At 49.6% G+C, this 15,257-nt stretch overlaps 4 protein-coding genes across 4 annotated transcripts; 2 read left to right on the forward strand and 2 right to left on the reverse strand.

The window, feature by feature from the left end:
• Positions 1 to 555: 555 nt before the first annotated feature.
• N7484_006246 (Zn(II)2Cys6 transcription factor domain-containing protein) lies at positions 556 to 1,899 on the forward strand (the record flags this gene model as incomplete). Its single annotated transcript, XM_057116664.1, has 2 exons — positions 556 to 909; positions 964 to 1,899. The coding sequence occupies 2 exons, from the start codon at positions 556 to 558 to the stop codon at positions 1,897 to 1,899; spliced, it is 1,290 nt and encodes a 429-aa protein (XP_056972547.1).
• A 375-nt stretch (positions 1,900 to 2,274) lies between these two features.
• N7484_006247 (SDR family NAD(P)-dependent oxidoreductase) lies at positions 2,275 to 3,455 on the forward strand (the record flags this gene model as incomplete). The annotated part of the gene is made up of 4 exons (XM_057116665.1): positions 2,275 to 2,446; positions 2,540 to 2,727; positions 2,852 to 3,003; positions 3,074 to 3,455. 4 exons carry the CDS (start codon positions 2,275 to 2,277, stop codon positions 3,453 to 3,455), a joined length of 894 nt encoding a protein of 297 aa, XP_056972548.1.
• Positions 3,456 to 6,346: 2,891 nt separating this feature from the next.
• N7484_006248 (serine/threonine-protein kinase) lies at positions 6,347 to 7,667 on the reverse strand (the record flags this gene model as incomplete). The annotated part of the gene is made up of 2 exons (XM_057116666.1): positions 6,347 to 6,984; positions 7,070 to 7,667. 2 exons carry the CDS (start codon positions 7,665 to 7,667, stop codon positions 6,347 to 6,349), a joined length of 1,236 nt encoding a protein of 411 aa, XP_056972549.1.
• A 6,199-nt stretch (positions 7,668 to 13,866) lies between these two features.
• N7484_006249 (uncharacterized protein) lies at positions 13,867 to 15,042 on the reverse strand (the record flags this gene model as incomplete). Its single annotated transcript, XM_057116667.1, has 1 exon — positions 13,867 to 15,042. The coding sequence occupies one exon, from the start codon at positions 15,040 to 15,042 to the stop codon at positions 13,867 to 13,869; it is 1,176 nt and encodes a 391-aa protein (XP_056972550.1).
• Between the last annotated feature and the right edge of the window lie 215 nt (positions 15,043 to 15,257).

The following is a 15,257-nucleotide window of genomic DNA, read 5'->3' on the forward strand; positions in this document are numbered from 1 at the left end:
AAACTTGCCTTTCTGCTTTTACCTATCACGAACGATGCTCCAATCGAGCAATGGCTGGACCCAAAGCGCTCTCCAATGTGGCCCGATCCCCGACCCTGTGGGGGGTTGGAGAGAGGGGAAGGAGGGCAACCCCTTTATTTTACTTTCAAAGTGCCTGTCGCCATCCCAGACCAAGTTGATCAGATGGAAGCCTTCTTGGGTTTCACAGCGGCTGACCTCTTTACGGCTGCCGCCGGTATAGGAATCCGAATGCAAGTGTGACATTTTTTTTCTTGCTGGCTTTCTTGGAACATGAAGCTTGAGTTTGTTTTTATATATACGAGGACAGCGAAGACGGTGTGTGTGTCAGAAGAAGGGGGGGGAAGGACTCGATGTGTCCTATTGGATTGAATGCACGTTAAACCTAGGGTTCCCTCTTTGGATTTCTTGCTCTTATGCTTTGATTGCCCCGTGTCGATCTTCCCCGTGAGATACCTCTGTATCCTTGGGTCCAAGCAAAAGCGAAGAATCATCCTTCTAATAACCTTTCCAGATTTCACTCCCTCTCTGCCCTCGATGCTTGCCGAGTCTAATGGCAGCCCCTATGCCGGGGATAATGCACCGAAACTTCGAACCGCGTGCGAGAACTGCAGGCAATCCAAGGTGAAATGCAACTTGTCCGGGAAGAACGTCTGTACGAGATGCCTGCGGCATGGCTTGCAATGCCAGTACGGTTTTGCCAACCGGTCTGGCAAGCCCAAGGGCAGTAAGAATCGAGCCACTCTCCGCAAGCTGGGTCAACTCCAGGAGGACAAGCCGCCCATCCGGGGATTTCGTGGTAATCGCATTGTGCCTCCCGTGGCAAACCGAGAGTCTCGAGTTGCCACGGAGTACCCAAGTCATATGGGAGATCCAATGATGGATGACGATGTAAGTGAAATCACTTGTTCCTTTTGATGAATTACGCTAACATCTACCTTTAAGATATGCTTGATACCGGGCCCACCTGGACTCTGGGAGAGCCCACGAAGTTTCGGTAGTGCTGCCGCGTTAGACACGCCCATTTGTCCCTCGCAGCTGGCAACAATTGATGGCTCGCCCTTCACCGATCTGATGGATTCTTGCCCTACAATGCCCCTTGGTCTTGGGTACCCACATACACCTGTGACGCCTACATTTCTCTCATCGGCGCCTCTGATCGATAGGATGGGGAGCCCATCGTTGGCTGGATCTGTCTCTTCTCCGTACTCAGCCGCGCCGTGCGAATGTGTGGACAAGCAAATATTCTATATGAATCGACTGAATCACCTTCTTGCTGAATCGATGCCTCTGCGATTCGACCATAGTCTCCAGGCGGTCAAAGCCACATTTTGTGCATGCCAAGTCTTCATGCAGTGTGATAAATGCACCAAAGACAGCGCGAACCTGCTTCTAGTCATCTCTGTCCTCAATCTGACCCTGCAGTTATTCGAGTATTGGATCTCACGCGAGACTTCACGAATGCCTCAGTTGGAGCCTGGCGATATTCGCTATGGATATTATGAGGTGGGCCAAGATGACAACCGGCAGATCCGGGCATTCTTGCTTCGGAAACTGCTGCTTCAATGCAAAAATGTCCTGTCCATGTTAACCACAGCTGTCAATACTGTTTGTCTCGACAATCCTAAGTTTCTTGATGGCGAAGGCTCGGCAGATTCGAGTATGAAGAGCGAAGGTCTAGTCAATCAGCCCTGGGCTTCTTCGGGGCATTCTGGTACGAGTCTGTCCCATCCAGAATCAGGTGCGATGTCTGGTCCTGGAAACAAATGTCTTCTGCCTATCATTGGTGGCTACGAAGCTACAGTGGAGGCGTTCCTGCAATCCGTCTCGAGTGATTGTATCTGTGGATCTGAATATTCAGGACGAGATGAGCCTCTTTGACGCTTTCTGTGAATACGGGAGATTTGCATTGGTGGAGATATTTTGCTGCGTTCAATTCTGTTTATTCCTCTTTCCCCATTGCTCACCAAGTTGTATTTACGGGAGGTCTGGTGCGTACATAGGGCTCAGCTCGACAGTACACGTGCAGCGGCTAATTTTGACCAGCGAATTTGAATCAAATAGCCTATATGAGTTACACTTCTATTTGACCCTTTTGTTTAGCATATAGCATGTAGTAATTTTCATGGTTCTCATTACTGTCAACCCCACACACTCTCGGTCCGCGGCGAGCCTCGGCACTTCGACCGCCTTGTATAAGACCCCAGCTTTCCCCTCACCTCACCCGGTACATCCCCAACAAAAAATCACGTCAAAATGGCACCTTCTGATCGTCTGAACCAGATTAACAAACACCTTAACTACCCGGCCGGTCTTCTTGCTGGTCAAGTGGCCATCATTACCGGTGCGGGCCAAGGTATTGGTGCGGAGGCAGCTCGGCTTTTCGCCAATGAGGGCGCCAAGGTTGTAGTAGCAGATATCGATGGCAGTATGTGTTTCCGGCTCTTCACTCTCCCCTCAAAATTCAATCCTTCATTCAATTGAAACTGTATCCTGGAAGATAGCTAATGTCTTAAAATAGAGAAAGCCAACGCGGTCGCTGACGCCATCAATGCCGCCGAGCCTGGCCGCGCCTTGGCTGTGGCTGGCGACGTTCTGGACAGCAACTACATCACCGAGCTTGTGAAGCGCACAGCCGAGTTCGGTGGTGGTAAGATCCATATCATTGTCAACAATGCTGGGTTCACTTGGGACGGTGTAATTCACAAGGTACGTCCTCTTACTTCTCTCACTTGGTGCATTCGCATCCATCCTCGTCTCGAGATCGCCATTGTCCATTTCCCTAGCTAGGCATGTGAAGGGCTTACGAGGTTGATCCTTGGTGATTCTGTAGATCACCGATAAACAATGGGATACTATGCTTGCAGTGCACAACACTGCGCCTTTCCGGCTGGTGCGAGAGGCCGCGCCGTATTTTCGCGTCAAGGACCAGGAGCCACGGGTTGTCATCAACATCAGCAGCACAAGTGGTATTCATGGCAATGCGTAAGTGCACTTCGAGTCATTCTCGCTGGGCTCTGAAGCTGAACAAAGGGCTAATGATCGGACTCAACAGTGGCCAAGCCAACTACGCAGTCGCTAAAGCCGGCGTCGTTGGTCTGACCCGCACCATTGCTAAGGAATGGGGCCCTGCCTTCGGGGTACGCTCTAATACTATCGCCTTTGGCTATGTGACTACTCGTCTTACGGCTGCCAAGGAGGAGGGCGCCTTCGTCACCACCCCTGACGGTACTAAGGTCGCGCTGGGCATTCCTGGCAAGCAACTTGCTACCAAGAAGGGCGATGAGTCGTCGAAGGCTGAGTCTTTCCCGGATATCCCATTGCGGAGACCGGCGAGCCCTGAGGAAGCGGCGCGGTCTATTTTGGGTGTTGCTAGCCCATACTTCTCCTATGTGAATGGGGAGACGATCCGGGTCACCGGTGGGCGCAATATGTAAATTGAATTGGCTTGCTATTCAGCCGTTTCACATGTGACTATGGGTCATTTGTGACTGTGCCACATAACTCATGAGTTGAAGTGTACATTTTCGAGCATTGACATATACCTGTAGTGAAGAACTCCAGCTTTCTGCTCCTGAGCCTGAGCGACGCGGCTCCCAGCCCTCCAGGGGTGGGCCGTCTACGTAGCCTATAGTCCCGCTGCTCGAAATATGCATGATGGCTTGTCTTTCTTCCTTCTCCGAGACACGAAGCCAGAGATATGGCACCTTTGGGAAATTCAGTCAATCGACAGATGTGTATCATCAGCGGCTTAATCCACCTGAGCATTCCTCTGCATAAACACATCTGCAAATACCTGGATAAAAAGGTTCGCCGTCTCAACCAGCGTCAGAATATGCGGGGTCATAAACAAGCAGAAGTACCCTAATTGTCTCCGAGTCGCCCCTCAGTAGAGGTGCAGCGCGTAAGCGCCAGCCTAATGCGCACCGGGAAGAACCCACCCAACCAGCCACAAACACACGTCGCCATAAATGTGACATGAGTTAGACGCATGACGCTTTACGCACCGTTGCCGACCAACTTCCGTTTACAGTATGTTGCAGCAGAGCCGTCAACGTCTGCCTGCGCGGAGGTGAGCAAGCCCGAGTATCCACTGGTCATCTCGGGTGATCTAGGCTCTATATCACACTTAAACAGGCAAAGGTCAAAGCGCTAATTAATGAAGTGGTGGAAATAACCTGGGAACACGAGATGGGGTTGTCAAAATCTTGGCACCGTTATGTACGTTGCCGATATCTCCGTCCGGCAAGAGTCTAGATTCCAGTCAAGTATGCATTGGTGGACGCACTAGGGTTTCGCGTTCTCGTATGGGGAACCCACGGCACAGATAATGCGAGGCTTAAACTAATACTCCTGCCTGGAATCAACGTTGAATCTTATTTTCGGTCTACCAATATAACAATGGAAGTATAGAATAATCTCACACTTTTGAGGAAACTTTTCTCCCTGGTCATCTAAGTATACACCCCTGGCCATTTTGGAGAGATAGTTTTGTTGAGGCAGGGAATTCCACGCAACCCGAGGCGAACGTACTAAGTGACTACTTCAGCTGACTACGTGCATTCAGGGACTTGATCGTCATATACATTCACGACTAGTCCGTGAGACCAGACGGTGAGATAAGGTTTATTAATATTATTCCTACTATTGTTACAGGTTCCTCTAGTTAGTTATCATCTATTCTTCCTGTCTTCTCATTCCAGCCCAGTATGAGCTAATTGCCCTCCTAACAAGACGTCCCAGCCCCCGCTTCTGGGCCCTCATCAGGCCACGGGGAACAACCATTCATGGCCCTACTTGGTGGGCCACGACCAAATTAACTATCATTGCCCCACTAGCCAGCGACGCCTTTTACCGCCCAAGTTGGTGAAAGTGTGGAATGCGACTTTTAGAAGCGGGGCAAGCATGATCCCACAGGTAGACTGCAGAAGTCGTCGCCACCGGTGGGTAGTATCTAGCGCAGAATTAGTTTTCAACAGGGTGGAGACCTAGCATTAGTGACCTAATCAGGTACACTGCATCAGACCCGCAATGGTTAGGTATAAAGGCAGAATGCAAACTCTAGATTGTGGAGGATAGCTAGCTTGCAAGTGGAGTCGAATCTTGAGCTCCAGGACACCAATGCCATTGAACGATCTAGTTGAAAGCAAAAGAAAAAAAAACGGTGTAGAGATCGGGAAGCTCTGGGGCATCGACGTTACGCAGCTGTTCCACGATGCAGTGAGCATGAAATACTTTGACTCCAATCCAACAACCCGGGCGCAAAAGGCTAAACCACCTGTGACGAATCACGCAGCGCTGATCGTAAATCCGTGAGATCTAGACTGCAGGAATACGTGGGAAAAAGCCTCGACCTACCCGAGAGGGTTGGCGCTCGTTCATGCCGCATGCCTCACATCTCACTTGGGCAGCAATGGGTGGTACGGCAGCTGGAGCATCCACAGCATCCACACGAGACGACCCGCATAGTCGGCGCCTCTCTACCTTGCCGATGTAGGACGGGGAAACGTTGCACTAGACTAGAAGTAGGGAATTGTGTGGAATGGAAACCAGTGGGAAGTTGTGAAGATGGTATGCAATTATCGCTTCATTGTCGGTATCATATCGTGAAGAAATCCCAATCCAATCCAATCCGATCCGATCCGATCCAACCATGCCGTTAAGTCTATGCACATATGCGAAAAATCCGAAATCAAATCACCACCCATAGATCATGAAAAGGTACAGAAACAGACATGAATCCTTTCCCGAATTAAATAAAACAAGTCCGCAGCAAATGTGATGATCAGCTCTTTAACACCTTAAAACAACTCCACGCAAAAAGAATATGTCATCTGCCCTCCCGGGGGCAGTCTTCAGTCGTGCCTCCTAATATATGCCAGAACTTCCCAATAACTTTCCCAAATAATAAAAAAGAATAACAAGAAACAAAGCCGGCCTCCTGGTATGTGGTGCGAAATATTAAGACAGTAGAAGCGAAAGCCAAATCAACCGTGGGAGATAATGGAAATGGCCGGGAGAAATAAAAAGAGCCCAAAATCCAGTGGACGATGCAAGAATGGACACGGTCCAGGGAAAATGTAGGAAAATGTAGTCCAGTGGAGAGGAGAAGTATATCCAGGGAAGAAAAGATGAATGGTAACCGAGTCCCAGGGAATAATCCTCAACTCGGCGACCTTGTTTTTGGCGGCTTTTAGGGTAAAATCCAGATGGAGGTAAGGATCCCAGAAAACTTGAATAATAAAAAAATCAAAGAACTCCCGATGCGTACAGCGGGTTTAGAAGGCGTGTAAATCGTGATAGCTGCGTAAAGTCGATGGGGGGGGTTTTAACAGACTAGGATAGGTGCTCCCGTGAAGGTGTCCGCGGGCATGCCTTGGTCCACGCAGATGGGGTGAGGGAAGACAACCTTACAGTCCGGTACCTGCACCTGTTCCGAGATCATAGGCGACATGCAGTTGTAATCAGCGTAGTCGCCATAGTCCTCAGTCAGGGCAGACGTATCGGAGATGGCCGAGTCGGAGAAATCAGAATAGTGTGAAGAGTCCGATGACGATCCAGACTGTTGGGCATGTAGGGGTTCCAGGGGAACGAAGGGCATCTGGGGCTGGACCAGGTAGTCGGCCTGCGGAATCTGATCCGGCACCCAGGGGGCCACAGGGGGTTGTTCGGTGAAAGCGGGACAATCCACGATCAGCTGGCGTAACTCCGGGATGGTAATCCTCTTGGACGGGTCGCGCTCAAACACGCGGCTGAGAATACAGACCATCTCCGTGGATAGGGGCAGAATAGATTTGAGGAAGAAGGGGTCCTTGAGATATGCCCGGAATGTGGAATCTTCGACGGAGGCACGCTTCCATGGGTTGCGACCGCAGGTCAAATTCACGAGCATCACGCCCAAGCTCCAGACGTCATTCGCGGCGGAAGAGTAACAAGACATGGGTCGGGGGTTGGTCTGTTGACATTCTGTTTGGGATAAATTAGGTTGGTCCGGGCGGGGAAAAATGGGGGGAGGGGTCGGTCTCATCTATGGCGTGAAACAAAAACTTACCAGGCGACATGTAGAATGTGGAACCGCAACCGAAATCCGTAGTGAAGTAATCCGTGGTGGCTAGGCCAAAGTCGGCCAGCTTGACAGTCATGCCTTGGTCCGTCACTAAGACATTCTCAGGCTTCAAATCCCGGTGGTAAATCCCGATGGAGTGGCAGAATTGCACGGCATCCAGCAGTTGCAAGAAGACGCGCTTGACCAAGGGGTCATTGGAAACAAAGTTGCCCTTATCGGTGATACTGGAGAACAAGTCACCTTCCGGGCAGTATTCCATGACGACGTAGGTGCAATCCACGGAATCCATAATGCGAACCAAGGAGACAACGTTGGGATGTTGGCTGGCCAGGTGGTGCAAACGGATCTCGCGCTGTTGGTACTTCAGTTGTCGGGGATCCAGCCCAGCTTTGTTCAAGGCCTTGACGGCATAGGAGATATTGGTGTGAATGTCCACGGCAGTGTAGACGACTCCATAGGCACCGACACCCAGGATGCCAGTCAGTTCCAGACGGTTGGCCAAGATAAATCCTAATCGATCCTCGGGAGCATAACATCGGAGCGTGGGAGATGGTGGTGGTGTGGGAAGCATGGCCGGATACATGGTAGTATTTTAGTTAGGGGGAGTAAAGATAAGTTGTAGATCCGGCGGTATATAAGTCAAAACGATCCAAAAACTCTCAAATCCTTAGGATTAAAGAAGAGAGTGGCGATAAAAAAAGGTATTTCCAAGTAGTCCGGGCTTTTGTCCAGGGTAGTGAATCTCTCCAAATGCAACGGCATTCAAGGGCAGGAATCCATTCCAGAAAGTAAGCACAAAAGTCCAAGAGAGGGGCCGAATTTGAGGCCTTTTTGGGATAGGGGTGGCGGGTATATATAAATATCAAAACAAAAAGTGTAAAACAGGACGCACGTATATCCAAAGGAGCGTGAACATGAGTAATGAGCGGAAACAATATAAGGAGGGGAAGGGGGCGATAAAAATATCGATGATGCGTCGAGTCGTGTTCCATGTGGTTAGGCCAGGCCACCGTGGCTCCAGGAAGCGGTGTGCAGCCTGCGCTAGTGCCGGGACTAGTAGGGGGGACTAGTCACTGCCGCCCAATCATAATGGCGCTGTCGCCCGGAGCACAGCAACTTGCATGCGCCACCTGCGGGTCCTGATTGGCATCGAACTTCCACTCTTTCTTTTCTTTTTTTGTTGGTCACTTGCCCCCTTTCTTGCTCTACCTAGTGGCAATTCTGATTCGAGACCTCTCCGACCTCTCCGCCACTTCATCCCGTTCCCACATGGCCAATCTTGTGTCTCCATAGATGCCCAGCCCCGCAATAAAAAAAAGAAAATCAAAATCAAAATCAAATAAACACAAAACCTGTTGGCAGATGTTTCCCCAACCGTGTTCCGTGTTCCGTTTCACTTGTAGTAGGGGGAGGGGGAAAATGGAGTTTCCTGGGCTAGGATCAAAACTACTCTGTATGATACATAGTTTTGGTTCACCTTGGCCCCAACTCTATTCTGCCCCGTGCGAGCTAGCAAGAAAGCATCGAGAGCACCGACCACCAACAAAAAGTGAGGCAATGCAGGAGGGGCCAGTAGCCAATCAAAGAACAGGGCGTTGCTGGTTTCGAGAACGAGTGGATCCTCCTTCCCGACTCTCGTTGCACGGGCCTGCAGACCCTGGACCAACTGTGTCAGTTCAGGACTGATTGGCCAAACGTGGTGAGTTCGGGGGGCCGACGCATCTGTGTGACCCCCTAGGCGCCTAACTGTGTCAGAGAGGGCTGGGAGTCTGCCTCTTTCTGCCTGCCCGGGACTAAGCGTGGACAGCTCAGAACCATCAGTCAACCTACGGTGAGAATCACCTGATCTACACGACGCATCACATCTCTGCACCCCAGGATTGGCAATGCAGCTGGACCGCTTGCTTCCGAGCGTTCTCTCACCGCTACCTGTGAATTTTTTTACCAGTTCCATGCTCCTTGTTCAATAGTTCGGCATTGATCAGACTACTGGTTCCATAGCTCTCCCAGATTCTGGTCTTAGCCGATCATCGGCCCTGCATGGAGGCGCGGATGCTTACTGCCAGGGGGGGCTGGAGTCATCACCATTTCCCTCAGCCCCACAAAATAAACACATCTCGACATCATTCAGCACATGGATTGATGAGTAGTCTCATCACCACTTTGGGTATTCAATCGTTCCCGGATATCTTTGCCACTAATGTGGTGGCAACCATGGAACGCGGAGATCTTCGCCTTCGAGAACTCTCCACAAGAACAATGCAACCCCAAAAGTTTGGTTCGGGGTTTCCTTGGAAGTATCCCTGTGTGTACGCGACAAACAGGAGTCTACAGTAATCCACCTGTACCATGCAAACCAAGATTGTAGTCAGATCTGTTATCGTCCTCGTACAGGTACATTGCCCAGTTGCACCATTCATTACCACATGTACAACGCGCAACTCCCCCCACTAGGGCGTCCAATATAATCCACAACTGCATGGCCCCGAAACGCCATGCATCTTTCACCCGGGCTAGCTTCACCCCACCATTCACCTTACTCCTTTCTGCCTTTCATTCGACATCCCGAAATCCTCGTATTCCATGTACTGCCCATATCACTGGTCACGCAATTTCCAGCACCCAGTCCAATCGGCTCCCATCCACGACAAAGATTCCTAGTATCCCATCACACCGGGTTTGCCCATTCGTCCATGGTCTCGGGAAACATGACCCTCGCGTGAGCGGGGGAAATATGGCACACTAACCCAGACCAGCGGTATGTACGTAGATGGCTTTACTGGTCTTTGTTTTTGTTTTTGTCTAGGTCATCTCTTTAGAGAGCTCGGGCCCGAGGAAGAGATGGATCCGAATCGTGGTTTAACGGCGCCCGTTTGTGATGGATCAGACAGGCTGTGAGATCGGCGCGGCAGCTCACTCTTCACCGTGGATGCGTTCATGGTTGATGTCAGCTTTCGCTGATCTAGACCTACTCCGTACCATCCGGGCGAGGCTTGACACAGTTTTGCTTTATCACGCCCGCAGTACGAAATACGGCGTATAAATGCATGTCAGCAGGTTTCGTTTTGGTCCGCAGCTAAGCCATGGTTGGCTGGCTGAGGAAGCCTTTGTTATTGGATGATGGATTTTTCCATTCCTTTGAGCCTCTTCCGATTAAACTACTGTACCCAGAAACGGCGACCATGTGAAGCTTCTAGAAACAGTCCCCTCAGCTCACCCCTGACAACACCCAACTATAGCTTAGTCAACTACTACGTCAATCGGGGCTTGCTACATAGTCTAGTGGGTATCGATTCAATGTTTGCCTTCTTGGGGGCCAGACGATGTACAGTATGTACATAAGCATATACATAATGTGGATATGATGTCGTAGACATATAGTCTCCGCCTGCATTGCCACCCGCATATGATACCGACTCAAATGTGTACGCCCGAATGGATACTTATCCCCCCTCAATAGTTTCAGTTTTTTGTTGATGATCACAAAAGGATCATTTGCCTCCGCGGCATCTCTGTTCCGGGTGGCCACGAAGCTGAATATAGATGCAGCAGCTGACATGCAGAACTATGTCTAGTGCCCTGCGAGGTCTGAGGATTGAATAATCATTATTTACGAAGTAGACTGTCGGCCCGGTGAGAAGAATAATGTGAAACAGTTGGTCAAGGCAAAATGGTTCTGCTCCTGCTTCGTGGAGATTAGTTGAGTTCCTAGTACGCACTGAATGTCTTAGTGGTTAGCCAATGCTTAGCACTGCTACCTATTGTACATTCTTCGATTGTTCCCCTTCCTCTAAGCTAGTCTCCATAGATTTGCATTGGTGATTCTTCAGTGGAAATATGATAGAGCTTTGCTGATATTCTTCAATTATTCTGAGTTGAGAACCTACGGACTCTCAAAGTCAATACTTCCAGCCATAAGGCAACATCTGGTAGAAAAAAAGAGGGGGAAAAAAGCAAAGAAAAGAAAAGCAGCCCTGGAGGTGCATGACATTTATTAGAGTAGTAGTACCTAATCCCCAAATGGAACCTTCTGAGAATAAAGAAACATTGAGGCAAGAAGAAAATACGCTAATCAAATGCCAACTACCTGATTCTGCTCAAGAATGAGAAATATACCAAGGTTATCAGCACGCGATGCTGATGCAAGCAGACGTCCGTATTGCGACCGGGCAACCAAGATGATAACATCACTGTGCCCTTCAAAGGGTTGAAGACATATGTAGACTCCAGTTTTCATTTATCATTGGATCATTCAAAAGCCAACCGAGTCTTTCGTATTGAAGACATAATTACGTGAAGCTCTCTTTTGCACTGGAGAGATGCTTAGTAAACATGTAGAGGATTGCTTTCAATTGCCATTCTGTAATATTGAATGAGCCTAGAATCCCTAGATGCATCTCAAGTACGATGAAAAAGGACCCGCGACTCGCTTTTTCCTGTTATATTTCTTTTGTAGGAAGCCATCAATATACAGTATCCTGCATCATTAAGGCCGGGGTCCACAATTTGACCATATCCACTAGTCTGTAGATGCTTATTTCACTAGACGCATACCATGCAGCTCTCAGGAGATCTGGACCTGGCATTGTCATCTGAGTCCGGGAAGTCCTGGACCTCAGTGTTTATAATAAAGACGATAATGTCGCATGAAGATCATATGATGCTTAGGTAGCTTCAATCCTCCAGGAAAAACCATATTTGGCGCCTCTTTTAGCAAAGGCTCCTTTGCGGACTGAGGTATAAATATAACGGTACTGTATTGTTGCGTAAAGCGAGAAACAAGCCACACATTGCTATGGCTTCTGACAAGACTTCATGATCATAACTAATAATACTAGGCCTTTTAATCATCATGCATATTTCATCCACAATTATCGGTCAGTAGACTGTTGAGATAAGAGCCAGCAATTGTATACAAATTCCGGCATTTCCCGAGTCGAGAACTCTATAAATCAGTAAACCTTGTGCTGCATGATCCCATTCACGGCTTCCAAAACATACGCTTCATTCAGTTTCATGGAGATGTGAGATATTTGGGCAGAGTCAAGGCGCTCTGTGACCAAAGGCCAATTATGACTAGAGACGACCCATTACAACTCTGAGTGACTTGATGATACCTGAACGATCAATTCAGAAGAGAAGGATGTCCACTTACCCACTCAACCAGCGCATCAATCACCACACAATAATTCTGCAAGGCCGGGTCTCCCAGAATGTCTATAAAGATCGCCGGGAGTGCACTCCACGCGTTTATATGATCGAATAGCGCCTTTCCGGCTTGGCCTTATCGATTGCGTACATGGGCAGGAAGAGATGGTCGCATTATAGCAACTGAATATATAAATATATCAAGTCACATAAAAAACCGTAGTAATGTTATATGGGTATCCGTAGCCTGGCATTTTTTTTTTTCTTTTCAAAAAACATTGTCTCGTTTCATTCACATCAACTCCTCAATAAAACCACACAGGAGCACTGTTCTGCCTTTGCCCGGATTCAGAGGAGACGGTCATTGCCCTGGCTGCCTTGCCATTCTTTGAACTCCTTGCTGTCTAGAATCCAGCGGTATAGGTTACTTTTTGAGGAGGCTTCCATTGGGGTTTTTGATTCGCTCTTTAGTTGGTCGTTCACAAGTCCCGTAGGCAGGTTTGGTGTAACGATAGTTGACTTGATGATGCTTCTGACGTAGAAACTGAGCATGATCTGGCCATGATTCTGTAACAATTGCATTCCAGGGGTTTGACCATTGATTGATGTGTTTAATGCCATGGTTGTAACCTCTTAGCATTCGATAGGTTGGTCAGCCTGGGTTCGGTTTATAGCTTGTTATAATATCCCGCCAACAGGTGATCTGACATATAATCTAGGGCATCCGATCCCCTTAAAAAGGCCGATGTATGTCCGCACTCTAGAAGTCGCAGAAGGGCAGTTCTAGCCCTACATTTCGTATCGTGTTGATTTGCTGTGGAGGCCAACAATGTGATGCCGCTGCGCAGACGAGCCCACAACAACCACATTAAAAAACGGCCACTGGTAGTGGCTGTCTTTTAACGCCAGCTCCGCTGATATTCGCCGTTTATAAAATACCGATAGAAAGGTTTTTAGGGCAACATTTTTCTCGACCACTCATCGTACAACTTACGAAAGAGGGATATACCGGCTTCTAAAGAAGGTTTAAGGTTCCGAGGTTCATGAGAGATTATATTGTATGAAAGTGTCCGGTCCAATTTCGAACTTATTTGTGCTACTCTATCCAAGGTTTCCTTCAGGAAAAATTTCTTCTTGGCTTCGCACTCGTATACCTACTCGTATTCGCACTAGGCTGCAAAGGCGAACTCAAATACGAATAAGAATGCCACCCGACAAGGGATCCTTTCGAGTATATAGCAACGACACCCCAAAGGTAGACGATGACTCTCAACTCTGCTCACCGGCGAATTTTCATTACGCAATGAGGTTTTGAAGGCTTTCAAAGCCGATCAAGCACGCCATACGACGCAACTCATGCGGGCCCTCGAGAATGGATCTGAAGATCCTGTAGCAGTGGACCCTGACACGCCACGATTAGGCTTTCGAGTGAGCGAGGCTTAGCCTCGAGTCAAAAGCAGACAAGGCTACCAAGATACCGGCCCTAAAGGGACTTAGGGTTCGAGGCTGAGGTGCAACGGGTCCCGATATTTAGGCAGACGCATTTCCCTCCAAATGGCCTCGAAGCTTTAGATTGGAGCGTGCCCACGCATCCAAGATCTTTATCAGCGTTTCTGTACACAGTGCAGATCCGATTACTTCGGCTTGGGCCATCCATCAATGTCAGCAAACCAGCGCGACCGATAAATCTCATCGCCCAAATTGATCTTGCGCCGCGCACCGTTCACCACCAAACTGGTATGGAAACCACGGAATTTGGTCCAGAGTGACTGGACATAAATGAAGCTGCCATCCGGCGCTAAGTTGAAACTCTTCAGATCTGACTGCGGTAGCTCCTCAAAGTGGCCAGTGTGATTGATGCCGTGGCGATCAGGGGTCGTCACCTCAAAGCCCTTCATATACATTTCCTCAACATCTTCATACTCAGCGAAGAACTCGCCCTTTTCAATGTCAAAGGCGTGCAAGCCCCGATCCTCTGAGATGAGGAACTTGCGCTCATTTGGCACGGGCACGAGATCATGCGGCCCGGCCCACCACGGGTACCCTTTACCCCATTCGGTCTCGATGGTGTACGCATTTGGAAGACGATAAATGTACCGGTCATCTTTGCGCAGTTCGCCCGTCGCTGCGTCGAACGGGTAGCCTATGATGGTCCCATGGGCTGGGATTGGGTCTGTGCCGTCAGCGGCGGCGTCGGTGCCGGTCGCCCATAACATCTGGCCCTGCTCATCCCAGATCATGCCGTGGATGGCGCGGAGACCTGTGATATTTTGCAAGACGGGCGGATGGTCCTCGAGAGGATTGTCGAGACTAACGTTGTACACAAGAATCCCATCCCAAGGCCGTTGGCCGGTTGTGGAGACCGCGAGGAGATCGTTGGGGAGCGGTTCGACACTATGGGCATTCCAGAGAAACTCGTTATCGCGACAAGTGGCCCAAGTGATTTTCTTATCGCGGGTTGGGTCATCCGGGGTGTGGTTCACGACCAAGGCAAGGTCACTGTAGATGGCGGCGACACTTTCACCACCCCGCATGTATTTCATGTCGGTCGCATCATTGGCACCGCCATACAGACAGCGCTGCAGCTCTGGAGGTAGGTCCTGATGAACATCTTCCCGACGAAAGCTCCATTTGACATCGCCGGTGCGGTCGTGGATCTTGAGCAGGGGCGGGTGGCCGTACACGCCCGTGATGATATTTTGCCAGGGTCTGTTCTCGGGCCGTAATCGGGCTTGAGGTTGGATGGGTGGAATGTACCAATCGGCCAAGGGCTCAAACAACAAGGTGATCCAGCCCAAGGCACCCAGCATGATTCGGATTTGGGGGGAACCAGATAGGGGGAAAAGTGGAAAATGAATCCAATTGCCACTTGGGGGATGGGGGCAGAAGGATCCCTCCGAATACGAGTGGAGAACCGAGCGGGAGAGCGATGTTACTGCGCCAACATTCGGACTTGGGATGCCCACGTCGTTGCCAATGAAAAAGCGGTTAAAATTGGGGCTAACATGTATCTCAGACAGGAGAT

This window comes from Penicillium longicatenatum (assembly GCF_028827895.1).
Source record: "Penicillium longicatenatum strain IBT 33135 chromosome Unknown contig_3_segment0_segment0, whole genome shotgun sequence".
Classification (NCBI taxonomy): Eukaryota; Fungi; Ascomycota; class Eurotiomycetes; order Eurotiales; family Aspergillaceae; genus Penicillium; species Penicillium longicatenatum.